The following is a 14,986-nucleotide window of genomic DNA, read 5'->3' as shown; positions in this document are numbered from 1 at the left end:
GAAAGGGGCGTACATTACGTCCCTTTCCGCAAGTGCCCGCCCCCTTCCGCAAGTGCCCCGCTGCCTGCTGGGAAACACACAGATCCCAGAGGCAGCGGGGACCGTCCTCATTGCGCAGCGCGGCTCGCTCATGCGCAGTAGGGAACCTGGAAATGAAGCCGAAAGGCTCCATTTCCTGATTCCCATACCCAAGATGGCGGCGGCAGCACTCGAGTGTCGATCTAGAGATCGGCTTCGGGTGCCGACATCGCGGGCGCGCTGGAAAGGTAAGTGTCACTATTTTAAAAGTCAGCAGCTGCAGTATTTGTAGCTGCTGACTTAAAAAAAAAAAAAAAACGCGGAGTCCCGGCGGACTCCCGCTTTAACATTCTACGAGGAAGTGAGCTGCCATCTGGCAAAGGTATGCCGGTGGATGTGGTATATCTAGATTTTGCAAAAGCATTTGATACCGTCTCCCACAAATGCTTAATCTACAAGCTGAGGTCTGTAGGCATGGGCCCGGGGTTTGTAGGCATGGGTTTGTTCTTGGATTGATAACTGGCTATGGGGTCATGTCCAAAGGGTTGTGATAAATAACGTGTACTCAGAATGGTCTAGAATGTTAGTGGGGCACCACAAGGCTCTGTCCTGGGACAAATTCTGTTTAATTTATTTAAAAATTATATAGAGGGTGGGATAAGTAGCTTGATCTCAGTTTTTGCTGACGTTACAAAAATATGTAGGGCAATAACACAGCAGAATAAAGAAACCTTATAAGAGGACCTGAATAAATTAATGGAGTGGGCTACTGCATGGAAAATGAAGCTTAACCCCCTTCCCGACCAGCCGCCGCAGTTATACTGTGGCAGGATGGCTCCCCTGCATGAGCTGTCGTAGCTGTACATAAGCTCTTTAAGACAGTTTTTGAAGGTGCATGTGCACGCCCGCAGCGCGTCCCTGGAGCTGATGCTCGTGCCTGGTGGGTGCAATGACCGCCAGGTACCCACGATCGCTCATGACACGAGCGAAAAGCGGTTCTCTCAGGGAAAGGAGACATATCATCTGCTCCTACTAAGTAGGAACACTGATCAGTCTTTTCCCCTAGTCAGTCCCACCCCCCACAGTTAGAACACACCTAGGGCACACAGTTAACCCCTTGATCGCCCCTAGCGTTAACTCCTTCCCTGCCAATGACATTTATACAGTAATCAGTGACTATTTTTAGCTCTGATCACTGTATAAATGTCAATGGTCCCAAAAAAAGTGTCAAAAGTGTCCGATCTGTCCGCCACAATTACTATAAAAAAAATCGATGATCACCGCCATTACTAGTAAAAAAAAAAAAAAAAAGCCATAAATCTATCCCCTATTTTGTAGATGCTATAACTTTTGCGCAAACCAATCAATATACGCTTATTGCTATTTTTTTTTTACCAACTATGTAACTACAGTGCTTCGAAAATCTACTCATACCCCTTTACATTTTGTCATGTTACAATCAAAAACATTATTGTATGTTATTGGAATTTTATGTGATAGACCAACACAAAGTGGCACATAATTGTGAAGTGGAAGGAAAATGATAAATGGTTTTCAATTTTTTTTACAAATAAATATCTGAAAAGTTTGGCATGTCAATACTTTGTAGAACCACCTTTTGCTGCAATTACAGCTGCAAGTCTTTTTGGGTATGTCTCTACCAGCTTTGAACATCTATAGTGACATTTTTGCCCATTCTTCTTTGCAAAATAGCTTGGATGGAAAGAGTCTGTGAATAGCAATGTTCAAGTCTTGCCACAGATTATCAATTGGATTTAGGTTTGGACTTTGGGCTATTCTAACACATGATCTAAACAATTCCATTGTAGCTCTGGCTGTATGATTAGGGTCATTGTACTGGAAGGTGAACCTCTGCCCCAGTCTTTTGCAGACAACAGGTTTTCTTCTAAGATTGTCCTGTATTCCATCTTCCCATCAACTCTGACCAGCTTCTCTGTCTCTGCTGAAGAAAAGCATTCCCACAACATGCTGCCACCACGTTTCAGTGGGGATGGTATGTTCAGGGTGATGTGCAGTGTTCATTTTCCGTCACAAATAGCGTTTTACTTTTAGGCCAAAAAGTAAAATGTTGGTCTTATCTGACCAAAGCACTTTCTTTCACATGTTTGCTGGGTCCCCTACATGGCTTTCTTTCAACAATAGCTTTCTTCTTGCCACTCTTCCATAAAGGCTAGATTTGTGGAGTGTACAACTAATAGTTGTCCTGTGGACAGATTGTCCCACCTGAGCTGTGGATCTCTGCAGCTCCTCCAGAGTTACCATGGGCCTCTTGGCTGCTGCTGATTAATGCTCTCCTTGCCGGCCTGTCAGTTTAGGTCAGGGGTCTCAAACTGGCGGCCCTCCAGCTGTTGTAAAACTACAAGTCCCATGAGGCATTGCAAGACTGACAGTTACAAGCATGATACCCACAGGCACAAGCATGATGGGATTTGTAGTTTTGCAACAGCAGGAGGGCCACCAGTTTGAAACCCCTGGTTTAGGTGGACGGCCATGTCTTGGTAGGTTTACAGCTGTGCCATACTCTTTACATTTTCAGATAATGAGATGTTCAAAGCTTGAGATTTTTTAAAACCTATCCCTGCTTTAAACTTCTCCACAACTTTATCTCTGACCTGTCTGATGTATTCCTTAGCCTTTATGATGCGGCTTGTTCACTTTGGTTCGCTAACAAACCTGAGGGCTTCACAGAACAGTTGTATTTATACTGCGATTAAATTACACACCGGTGGACTCTATTTACTAATTAGGTGACTTTTGAAGGCAATTGGTTCCACTAGATTTTAGTTAGGCCGCGTACACACGGGCGGACTGTTCGCCCAACCTTGTCCGCTGAACAGTGTTTGGGCGGACAGTCCGCCCGTGTGTGGGCTTTCAGCGGACAGTTTCAGCGGACAGTTGGACGGACAAAGTCTTTCGGAAATTCCGAAAAACTGTCCGCTGAAACTGTGTTTGAGCGAACAGTTCGCCCGTGTGTAGGCTACTTTCGAAATGAGCAAACTGTTCCCGCTCGGAAAGTCCGCCCATTTCGAGCGCGTGTACAGGTAGGCGGGGCCCGCGAGGGAGACGTCGCGGGCTCCGCCGCCTGGAATGGGCTTAAAGGGGAACCCCAACGCCGAAAAAAATCGGCGTGGGGGTTCCCCCAAAGTCCACACCAGACCCTTGCCCGAGCACGCTACCCGGCCGGCCAGGAAAGGGGGGCGAGCGAGCGCGCCCCCCCTCCTGAGCCGTACCAGGCCGCGTGCCCTCAACATGGGGGGTGCCTTGGGGAAGGGGGGGCCGCGCGGCCCCCCCACCCCAAAGCACCTTGTCCCCATGTTGATGAGGACAAGGGCCTCTTCCCGACAACCCTGGCCGTTGGTTGTCGGGGTCTGCGGGCGGGGGGCTTATCGGAATCCGGGAGCCCCCTTTAAGAAGGGGGCCCCCGGATACCGGCCCCCCACCCTATGTGAATGAGTATGGGGTACAATGTACCCCTACCCATTCACCTGTGAAATAAAGTACAAAAAAAAACACAACACAGGGAAAAAATATTTTATTGCACAGCTCCGGGGGTCTTCCGTCTTCGGGGGTCTTCTCGCCGGACTCCTCCGCTATCTTCGTGTAGCTCTTTTACTAGCGGAGGAGCCCGGCTTTCTTCCTCCCCGCCGCCGGCCTCTTCTCCCGACTTCGGGGGTCTTGTCCCCCTCTTCGGTTCTTCTGCCGGGCCACCGCGCCTTCTTGTAGCTCTTTTACAGGCGGTGGCCCGGTCTTCTGTCGCCGCTGTCGTCGCCGCCGCCGCCGCCTTCCGTTCTTGTTCTTCTTCTTGTTCTTCTTCTTCTTCTCCTGGAGATGTTGACTCGACGAGCTCTCCGGCCGGAATGCCAGAGCCGCGCTCCGCTGCCACTTATATAGTGACAATGGGGCGGTGTCACATGGTATATGTCACATGGGTTGGTCACATGGGTTGATGTCACATGGGGACTATGACATCGTAAGGGGCGGGGTCACCATGCGACCAACCCATGTGACATATACCATGTGACACCGCCCCATTGTCACTATATAAGTGGCAGCGGAGCGTGTCCCTGGCATTCCGGCCGGAGAGCTCGTCGAGTCAACATCTCCAGGAGAAGAAGAAGAAGAACAAGAAGAAGAACAAGAACGGAAGGCGGCGGCGGCGGCGACGACAGCGGCGACAGAAGACCGGGCCACCGCCTGTAAAAGAGCTACAAGAAGGCGCGGTGGCCCGGCAGAAGAACCGAAGGCGGCAACAGAAGAACGGAAGGCAGCGGCGACAGAAGACCGGGCCACCGCCTGCAAAAGAGCTACAAGAAGGCGCGGTGGCCCGGCAGAAGAACCGAAGAGGGGGACAAGACCCCCGAAGTCGGGAGAAGAGGCCGGCGGCGGGGAGGAAGAAAGCCGGACTCCTCCGCTAGCAAAAGAGCTACACACAGATAGCGGAGGAGTCCGGCGAGAAGACCCCCGAAGACGGAAGACCCCCGGAGCTGTGCAATAAAATATTTTTTCCCTGTGTTGTGTTTTTTTTTGTACTTTATTTCACAGGTGAATGGGTAGGGGTACATTGTACCCCATACTCATTCACATAGGGTGGGGGGCCGGTATCCGGGGGCCCCCTTCTTAAAGGGGGCTCCCGGATTCCGATAAGCCCCCCGCCCGCAGACCCCGACAACCAACGGCCAGGGTTGTCGGGAAGAGGCCCTTGTCCTCATCAACATGGGGACAAGGTGCTTTGGGGTGGGGGGGCCGCGCGGCCCCCCTTCCCCAAGGCACCCCCCATGTTGAGGGCACGCGGCCTGGTACGGCTCAGGAGGGGGGGCGCGCTCGCTCGCCCCCCTTTCCTGGCCGGCCGGGTAGCGTGCTCGGGCAAGGGTCTGGTGTGGACTTTGGGGGAACCCCCACGCCGATTTTTTTCGGCGTTGGGGTTCCCCTTTAAGCCCATTCCAGGCGGCGGAGCCCGCGACGTCTCCCTCGCGGGCCCCGCCTACCTGTACACGCTCTCGAAATGGGCGGATTTGCCTCCTCCTTACGTGGGCGAGTCCGTTCATTTCAAAAGTTGAGCGAACTGTTTGGCAAACAGTTCGCTGAGACAGTCCGCTCGTGTGTGGGCAAGTCTGCTCATGCAAATTTTGAGCGGACTGTTTGCCGAAACTGTTTGACGAACAAGGTTGGGCAAACAGTCCGCGCGTGTGTACGTGGCCTTAGGGGTAGCAGAGTAAATGCACGCCGCTCTTTTCACGTATTTATTTGTAAAAATGTTTAAAACCAATTTATAATTTTCCTTCCACTTCATATGTATATGCCACATTATGGTGGTCTATCGCATAAAATCCCAATAAAATACATTTACGTTTTTGCTTGAAACATGACAAAATGTAGAAAATTTCAAGGCGTATGAATACTTTTTCAAGGCACTCTATACCTATAGATAATCCAGAAGAAGGCAAAAAACCCCAGCAAAGCATGAAACTTCCTGATTCCCCGAGAGTCAATCGGATAGTCCCTGGATCAACTTTACCTATAAATAATAGTATCTAGGTATATTATGTACATTTAGGCATTAATCCAGGCCTTTTTAAAAGCAATTTACTGAGCTAGCCAGAACCAGCTCTTGAGGGAGTATATTCTACATTTTATCAGCTCTTACTGTGAAGAAACCTTTCTGTATTTGTAAATTAAATCTCTTTTTCTCCAGACATAAAGAGTCTCCCCTTATCCTTTGATGACCTTAAAGTGAATAACTCAACACCAAGTTTACGATATGGACCACTTATGTATTTATACATGTTGATCATATCCCCACTTCGTTTCCTCAAGAGAGAATAAATTCAGTTTCCTCATAGCTGAGCTCCTTCATGCCTCTTATTAGCATGGTTGCCCTTCTCTGCACTTTCTCCAGTTCCCCAATATCTTTTGTGAACTGGTGCCCAAAACTTAATTGCATATTCCACATGAGGTCTTACTAATAATTTGTACAGGTGCAAAATTATATCTCTCACTTACTGCAGTCTATACCTCTCTTAATACAAGAAAGGACTTTGCTCTCTTTGGAAACTGCAGCTTGGCATTGCATGTTGTTATTAAGCTTAAGATCTACCAAAACCCCCAGATCCTTTTCCACGATTGACTCTCCCAGTTGCACTCGCCCTGGTATGTATGATGTGTGCATGTTTCTAGCCCCCAAGTGCATAACTTTACATTTATCAACATTAAACCTCATCTGCCACATAGTCACCCAATTAAACAGTGCATTGAAGTCGGTTCATAAATTGAAGACATCATGTAAGGACGTTATGCCACTGCATAGCTTGGTGTCATTTGCAAAGACTGAAATGGTACTTTTAATCTCAGACCCTATATCATTTATAAATATATAAAAAAATTAACAGTCCCAACAATGAACCTTGGGGTACACCATTGATAACCTTAGAATCATTGACCATAACTTTTCTATTCATTTAAAAACTGATTTTTCAAAGCCTGTAGACTTTACCTTACACATTAGCCGTGTGTGGGGAACTCAAAGGCGGATCCAGAGTCAAGTCTCGGGAGGGGCACTGCCAAAATTCTTGCTCTTTTTCTGTTTATATTGCAAAAAATTAAAAACGCAGAGATTATCAAATGCCACCAAAAGAAAGCTCTATTTGTGGGGAAAAAAGGACATAAATTTTATTTTCGGTACAGCGTTGCACAACCATGCAATTATCAGCCAGTCAAAGTAACGCAGCGCAGTATCACAAGAAATAATCATACATAATGGCACACATGTATTTTGCGATTTGTCACATGACATTCATAATGTGCATGGATGGATGGCGGCAGCAGGGATTTGGGGGGGGCGGTTCCCACAATACATGGGCTGCTACATTTGTATTGTTGCCCCACACAGCAGATCAGGGGGTCTGTGACTAGTAACCTGTGGCTGACCATGTTGCTGCTTCCAGAAAAGGGTCATCACCTTGCTCAGCTGCAGTGTCTTACCAGCAGGGAAAGGGGAAATAATTCTTCCCTCTCAGGCTCCCTCCAACTCGTACTCACCGCCTCATGATCCCTTCTCATCTCCCTCGATGTCCTTTGCAGCCTCCTGGTGTTCTCTCCCCTCCCCCTGTGCATGCTGCTGGCTACAATCAATTCTTAGGCAATCACCATTTTTCCACTGGTACTTGGGACTACATATCCCATGATCCTCTCCTACTTGGACACCTCCCTCTCATTGGCTCTGGCCAGGGCCAATGAGCAAAGGAAGAGAGCAGACGAAAGGCAGTGTCTGTGTGAAGAGGAAAGGGAGGGGGAGGAAATCCCCCCGCAGCTGAAGGTTATAGCCCTTCACCTAGCCTGTCAGTATCAGCGCCGCTGCTCTGTGGATCCTGTGGCAGCAACAGCTGGTAGTATGTCCGCATGGGGGCCAGACATGGGTTATAAAGCATGGGTTATAAAGCTGCCACCTGATGGGGTTGTACTCAGCCAATTGTGGAACTGCACATGCAATGTTCACCACTGGCAGCACACTAGCACATCAGCCTTTTTCTGGGGAATCAGAGCGTTGACTATCCTCTCCCTGGCTGCCTGACCTGTTCTCCAGCAGCTGCTCCTCCGTCACGTTGGCTCAGTCTGAGAGTGAGACTCCCTCCCACGTGACTTACTCAGACTGACGTCACTCGTTGCTAGACGCCAGGCGGCCCAGGCGTTAGCAACGAGTGCAGGGGAGAGGCTCCACCCACCGCTGTTCCTCATCCTGGTCAGTGCTGGGCGTAATGACAAGTCGAGTCTCTCGCTCTCTGCGCCGCTGATCGGGTTATGTGAGAGAGACTCGGGCAGCAGAGGCAGCGCAGACAGAGCAAGGGAGAATGTGACAATGACATGTCACTGCTACTATTTGGGGGGGGGGCAATTGCCCTGTTGCCCCCCCCCCCGGATCCGCCCCTGGGGGAACTGTGACAAACACGTTAGCAAAATCCAAGTCTACCACGTCCACAGGTTGCCCTCTGTCCAAGGTTTTACTTACCTCTGCATAAAAAGAAAATTGGATTTGTTTGACAACTTCTGTTTTTCATGAATCCATGCTGTTTGTTGCTTAAACAATTTTTTCTAGCATATTTCATTCTAGCAAGAACTCATCTATATGGTCTTTTATTAAAATTTCCAGTATCTTTCAGACTATAGACGTTAAAGGAACAAGGTTTATAGTTTCTTGGTAATGAATTTGATCCCTTTTTAAATATAGGCACCACATTGGCCTTATGCCAATCCAGTGGTACTATTCCAGTCATTAACAGCTTGCCGACAGTATAAGCTACATATATGACAGCAAGGCCGCTTGGCTGCGCCAGATTATGTACCTACTGTAGTTCATGATCTGACATTTCTGGGTAGGTGGGGGCATGCGCACATCCTGCCATGCTGTGACTAAAACACAGGAGATACAGATTACCGGGTGCCAGCCAATGGATTACTGACAGTACCCAGTGATTGTCATGAATTTACACAGGACAGGGCTCTGCCTATGTAAACAAAGCAGAGCCCTGTCCTGTCAGTGGGGAAGTAATAGATTTTCTTACCTCGAAAAAGCAGGGAATAAAATCTATTACTTCCCCTAGCAAAAACACGTCTCACAGTACACCAAAACACTGGGTAGGCAGATATTTAACCCTTTGATTGCCCTAGATATTTAACCCCTTCCCAGTCAGTGTCATTAGTACAGTGACCGAGCATATATATGTAGCGGATGACATTTTGGATAAAATGTCACACGCATGTAAATTTAGTTTTTGCCTCAGAACAATAGGGGTTCTGAGGGTTAATTGTGTAGGTAGGCCTTAACACCAGGCTGGCCAGCGTGGGGGAGAGGTGTTCGTGAGACCCGTGTGGTCTGTTCTGGTTCCAGGACCGGGGTAGCCCCGTGAGGGGTCCCGGTCACGGGGTGTTCGACATCCTGCAACATGTTCCTGTTAGTGGCCCCTGAAAGACCTGTCCATCTGTTCCCGAGTCTCTGAGCCTGCTGGTCCAAGGCGCAGTAACTGAGGGAGTGTCATGGTTATGCAATAGAGTTGGTCTGCTTACCTGTTTCCATGTGTTCATCTCTAGAGACCAGCCGACCCTCACCTGACTGCTTTTGTAATCCATCCTCCGGCATGACTCCACCCTAGCTCCTATCAGAGAACTCTATATTAACCTGTGCACTGCAGGCCAACTGTGCTGATCAACCTTTGTGTGTTAGCTTCCCTGTTACCTGCCGTGTGCGCTTCTGTTGTTTTCCGTTACTGACTTTGGCGTGTCCTTGACTATCCTTGTTTGCCTGTGATCCTGTCTTAGTTTGTTATAAAATTTTGCAAACAGGTCATTTTTCTCCTTCATTGAAATGCGCTGATGAGGTGGCACTGGTGGGCACTGATAGGCGGCACTGGTGGGCACTGATAGGCACAGTTAAGGCGACACTAATAGGCACAGATAAGGTGGCACCGATAGGCAGATAAGGCAGTACTGATGGGCACAGATAAGGCGGCACTGATGGGCAAAGATGGGCACAGATACGATGGCACTGATAGGGGGCACGGATGGGTGGCATGGATGGGTGGCACTAAGGGGCACTGATAGGTACCACTGATAGATGGGACTGATGGGCACTGATAGGTGGCACTGATAGGTGGCACTGCTGGGCACTGATGGGCGGCACTGATGGGCACTGGTAGATGACACTGATGGGCACAGATATGTGGCACTGAGGTGCAGCACTGTTGTTGAGGCAGATTGTGGGCACTGATAGGTGGCACTGTGGGCACTGATAGGTGGCACCGTGGGTACTGATGTATGGCACTGTGGACACTGATGTATGGCACTGATGTATGGCACTATGGGCACTGATGGGTGGCACTGCTGGGTGGCACTTTTATTAATAACTGGCTGGTACTAGCAGGGGGCAGGTGGGCACTGATAAGTTGGCCATGATCGGGACTGATGTCCCGATCACGGCCGCCGGTGATCGGCTTTTTCTTTCTCTCCTCATGCTGTCAGCGCGAGGAGGAAAAATAGCCGATTGCCGGCTCTGTTTTGTCACATGATCAGCTGTCATTGGCTGACAGCTGATCACGTGGTAAGGGGTCGGGATCGACCCCTTGCTCGGATCCGTGATCAGGCGAGTTTCATAGACTCGTCGATCACAGACCGCGCCCCTCAGGGGGCGCGCAGGCCACTCGTGCACGGGACGACGTCAATAGACGTAGTCCCGGCAAAGCAGGTCCACGCTGTAGCCGTCATTCGGCTATAGCGCGGATCTCTAGTGGTTAAAGAGGACTTCATCTGTGTCAGTGTTCAAGTCATTGGGAATCAACCCTGGGAACTCCTAGACGTGGAAGAGCAGGCCAAGAGAAGGTAACTGGTAAGCCCAATAAGTCAAGGCTGCACAGTAATTGATGTGGCCGCTACATATATATATATATATATATATATATATATATATATATATATATATATATATATATATATTTTTTTTTTTTTTTTTGGAAAAAGCCAACTTTATTTGGACAAAAGTCATTTTACAAAGTAGTTGCTTATGTGGAATAATAAACAGTACATTATAACAGTCATTTTGTGTGAGATTCTTTGTACATACATGTTAAGGCACACGTTTATGAGGGATAGACATCCAGTATTTAAGAGACTTCATGTCATTCTGCTACCAATACAGTTCTGATTAAGATTTTCATGGTTTACACCTTCATAGAACAGTCACTTTCTACTTTCATCTAAGTAGGCCTGTCTGTAGGGCTTGGAGTATTTTAGGCACATGTTTATCCATCCTCTAACCATCTATCCCACACCTTTGAGTACTTATGTGCACACTTTCTGTGGGCATAGACAAATTTTTTAAGTGGCAGTGCATCATTAACATCCCTCTTCCATTGGCGTATGGAGGGAGGCTGAGCCTGCATCCATACCTTGGCTATGCTCTTATGCGCCATAAACAGAGTTTCATTTAGAAATTTAGCTTGGTATTTGTCAATTTCTACATCTGGCAGAAGTCCCAGAAGACATAGTTTGGGGTCTAATACTACTGGGGATCCCATATTGTCATGTAAAAACGGAACAATCTGCGTCCAATATGTCTGAATGTTTGGGCAGCTTCATATGAGATGGAAGAACGTACCTGGTGCTGCGTGGCACAAATGGCATGTTGGGTCATATGTATGGAGGAATTTTGCCTTTTTTAGGGGAGTCAGGTAGGCTTTGTGTACAATGTATATCTGTGTCAGTCTGTCAGATAACTTGGGGGACATCAGTCTGGTCCTTTTCATTATTTCATCCCAGTCTTCCTCCTTTATGGGGTCTATGTCTTTTTCCCATTCCATTTTTGCCTTTTGTGCAATGGCATTTTACCTAGGGTTTCTGATCTTTAGATACAGGGTCGATATGAGTTTAGAGCAGGGGTGTCCAAACTTTTTTCAAAGAGGGCCAGATTTGATGAAGTGAACATGCATGAGGGCCGACCATTGAACCATTAAAATTCTGTCTGCGTGTTCGTTCAAGCACTAATACACTGCCCAGCAAGAATTCTCTTGCCTCTGCTCTTTAGGGGTACCATTCTTAATGGTACCCCACACATTGGAAAATGTGGGGTGCTTTTGATGCAGTTCAATAAAAATAAAAAAACAAACAAAAAAAAAGGATTGGGGACTTCCTTCCCTGAATTTTTGTGGGTAGGGAAGCCCATTGAAATGAATGGGCTTCCCTACACGCAGCACGCAGCCACACAGATGTGAACCAAGGGCTTGTTCACATGTCAGGTTGGAGGGGCAGTAAAACCACATGGTTAAGCTGTTTTTACCACCCCCAACTTCTCCCCCTTTAGCTGCAGAGGGAACAGCTGGGGGTGTACACATGATAGGGCTGCAGCTGGAGGTATACCCAGAGTGAATGGGCCTGCACAGCAACTACCCCACAACTGTGTGGATTGTACAGTTGCGGTATAGTGATGCTGCATTTACGGGCTTAAAACAGGTGGTGAGGAGGCAACATAAGGCCTCTTTACCGCCTTTCAAATGCCTCTGAAAAGCGATCTGTGCATGGATTGCTTTGCAGAGGAGCAGCAGTCCTGGCTGCTATCACACACAAGCCATACAAAAGCAGTTCTGATGGTACAGGAATGGGGGGGGGTCTGGATTAAAAGTAACATACACACAGACACATGCACGCACACACATACACACACACACACACATATATATACAGACACATACACAGACACACATACAAACACACAGACACATGCCCACACACATGAATAAAGCACTTTTAAAACGAATCTAGCTTCTAGCACAGTACTGTACCTTTCCAGCTTCCTGATTCAGCCGGGTACTGCACTGTAGGGGGAAGCAGAGAGCACAGCACACTCCTCTGCATTTTACTTTCACTTTTGGGGCTGAGGAGCGTCTCACAGTGCCGTTGTACAGCTCGGCAGGGGATCACTCATCTGACAGCCCTGATAGCCAGGCGGGCCATTCAAAACCGGCCCGCGGGCTGGACTTTGGACATGCCTGGTTTAGAGGGTTCATCTCCCATTATTATATCCAGAACTGGGGGAGAATCTGACACTACCTCCATATTTGGTAATTGTGTTTTTAATGCATGGCGAAGTTGTAGATAATTAAAAGCCATCTGGTTAGGGAGTGTATATTCTTCCTTAAGTACTTGAAACTACTTTAGTCTGACAGAGCTTATTTTTGTGTTAAGTCCCATACACACTATCAGATTTTCTGCAGATTTTTTCCATCAGATTTACCAAAACCATATAATATGAGGTCAAACCTTAGGGGTTTCAATGTGTATGCAATCAGGCAGGCCCTTCCACTACATGGTTTTGGTAAACCTGAAGGAAAAAATCAGCAAACAATCTGATAGTGTGTATGGGGCTTTAGTGTCACTGGTTCCCAAAGAATGTCAAAAGTGTTAGCGTCCAAATGTCCACTGCAATATTGCAGTCCTGCTATAAGTCGCTGATCACCGTCATTACTAGTAAACTAAAAAAAAAAAAAAAAGTTGAATAAACTAAAATTCCAGTATGTATCCTATAGTTGGTAGACACTATAACTTTTGCACAAACCAATCAATATACACTTATTAGGATTTTTTTTACCGAAAATATATATGAGGAGAATACAATACATACTGGCCTAAATTTATCAAGAAATTTGATTTTTTTTACATGTTTTTATTGGATAGGTTTTATAGCAGAAAGTAGAAAATATTTTTTTTTAAACTGGTCGTTTTTTTTGGTTTATAGCATAAAAATGTAAAAAAAAAAAACAGCAGTGGTGATCAAATACCACCAAAAGGAAAAGACATACATTTTATTTTGGTACAGTGTCGCACGACATGCAATTATCAGTTAAATAACGCAGTGCCGTTTAGCAAAAAATGGCCTGGTCATGAAGGGGGGTAAATCTTGCAGAGGTCAAGTGGTTAAAAAGTCCCTAAAAATGTAAAACAATGGCTTTGAAATAACAGAGCCCAATTCTTTTAGGATTCCTGGGTGCATGGCATATAGTCCAGGTGTTTTTTTCACCTTTATTCTGTCTAAATATTCTTGGATCATATGGATTTTGAACCATTGATTGATGGGGAGGGAGAATAATGCCTCGTACACACGATCAAACAATCCAGTGGAAAAGTCCGGCGGACAATCCCCCTGTGTGTGGGCTCCGGCGGACTTTTCTTACCCAAAAGTCCGGCGGACTAATGCCGCGTACACACGTAGCAGACTATCTGGCGGACTTAGTCTGGTGGACTTTCCCAATCATGTGAACAATGAAACCAAGATTAAGCAATGCCATATAAATTGTAGTTTTCTTCATGCATCAAAGCTTCTAACTTTCCTGTTTTGCTTCTGGTAAACAAACATTTTATTCCATTGTTGCATTTTGCATGAGTTTTGTATATCTTTTTGCAGTACAAAAAGTAATTCAATTGCTAATGGTTGTTTGTAAAATGGGAATCTCCTTATCACCTTATCCCTCCCCCCATATTCCCCCATATCACGTTCCATTCATGTCTGACCCCTGTCTGCTTCATTGTATTCTAATGCCGCGTACACACGTAGCAGACTATCCGGCGGACTCAGTCTGGCGGACTTCCTGCCAGACTGTCCGCCAGACTTTCCGAACGAGCTATTTGCCCACACACGGCACTTTTTCAGCGGACTAATACGGCGTACTAAGTCCGCTGGACTATCCGCCGTACTTTTGAAATGAACGGACTCGCCCACACACGCGGAGGAAAATCCGCTCATTTTGAGCGCGTCTCCAGGTAGCCGGGGCCAGCGAAGGAGGCGTCGTTGGCCCCGTCACCTGGTATGGACTTAAAGGGGAACCCCTACACCGAAAAATCTGCGTGGGGGTTCCCCCCGGGTCCATATCAGACCCTTATCCGAGCACGCTACCTGGCCGGCCAGGAAAGGGGGTGGGGATGAGCGAGCACCCCCCCTCCTGAGCCGTACCAGGCCGCGTGCCCTCAACATGGGGGGTGCCTTGGGGAAGGGGGGGCTGAGCGGCCCCCCCACCCCAAAGCACCTTGTCCCCATGTTGATGAGGACAAGGGCCTCTTCCCGACAACCCTGGCCGTTGGCTGTCAGGGTCTGCGGGTGGGGGGCTTATCGGAATCCGGGAGCCCCCTTTAATAAGGGGGCCCCCGGATACGGCCCCCTACCCTATGTGAATGAGTATGGGGTACAATGTACCCCTACCCATTCACCTGTGAAAAAAATGTAAAAAAAACACAACACACAAGGGTTAAAATAGTTTATTGCACAGCTCCGGGGGTCTTCTTCCATCTTCGGGGGTCTTCTGGCCGGACTCCTCCGCTATCTTCTGCTAGCTCTTTTACTAGCGGAGGAGCCCGGCTTTCTTCTTCGCCGCCGCCCTCTTCTTCCGACTTCGGGGGTCTTGTCCCCCTCTTCGGG

General features: G+C 47.7%; 1 protein-coding gene across 6 annotated transcripts in view; it reads right to left on the bottom strand.

The window, feature by feature from the left end:
• The window catches only part of TPPP (tubulin polymerization promoting protein), a 74,668-nt gene extending 62,185 nt beyond the window's left edge, over window positions 1-12,483 (bottom strand). For 3 of the 6 annotated variants that reach the window (XR_013277579.1, XR_013277578.1, XM_077491796.1), the window contains exons 1-2: window positions 12,360-12,483; window positions 6,535-6,616 (exon numbers count right to left, since the gene is read on the bottom strand). Coding sequence is in view for 1 of the 6 variants with exons in the window: in XM_077491796.1 (XP_077347922.1) it covers window positions 6,535-6,538 (4 nt within the window). In the remaining 5 variants the exon portion in view is untranslated. Of the gene's footprint in view, window positions 1-6,529; window positions 6,617-12,359 lie in introns of all 6 variants that reach the window. The other 3 variants (XM_077491798.1, XM_077491797.1, XM_077491799.1) reach the window with 2 other exon arrangements.
• Window positions 12,484-14,986: the final 2,503 nt, after the last annotated feature.

Source organism: Lithobates pipiens, unplaced genomic scaffold (assembly GCF_037356315.1).
Source record: "Lithobates pipiens isolate NorthernLeopardFrog02 unplaced genomic scaffold, aLitPip1_a1.2 Scaffold_19, whole genome shotgun sequence".
Taxonomy (NCBI): Eukaryota; Metazoa; Chordata; class Amphibia; order Anura; family Ranidae; genus Lithobates; species Lithobates pipiens.
Note: the sequence above shows the minus strand (reverse complement) of the source record. Positions and strands in the feature narration are given on the sequence as shown.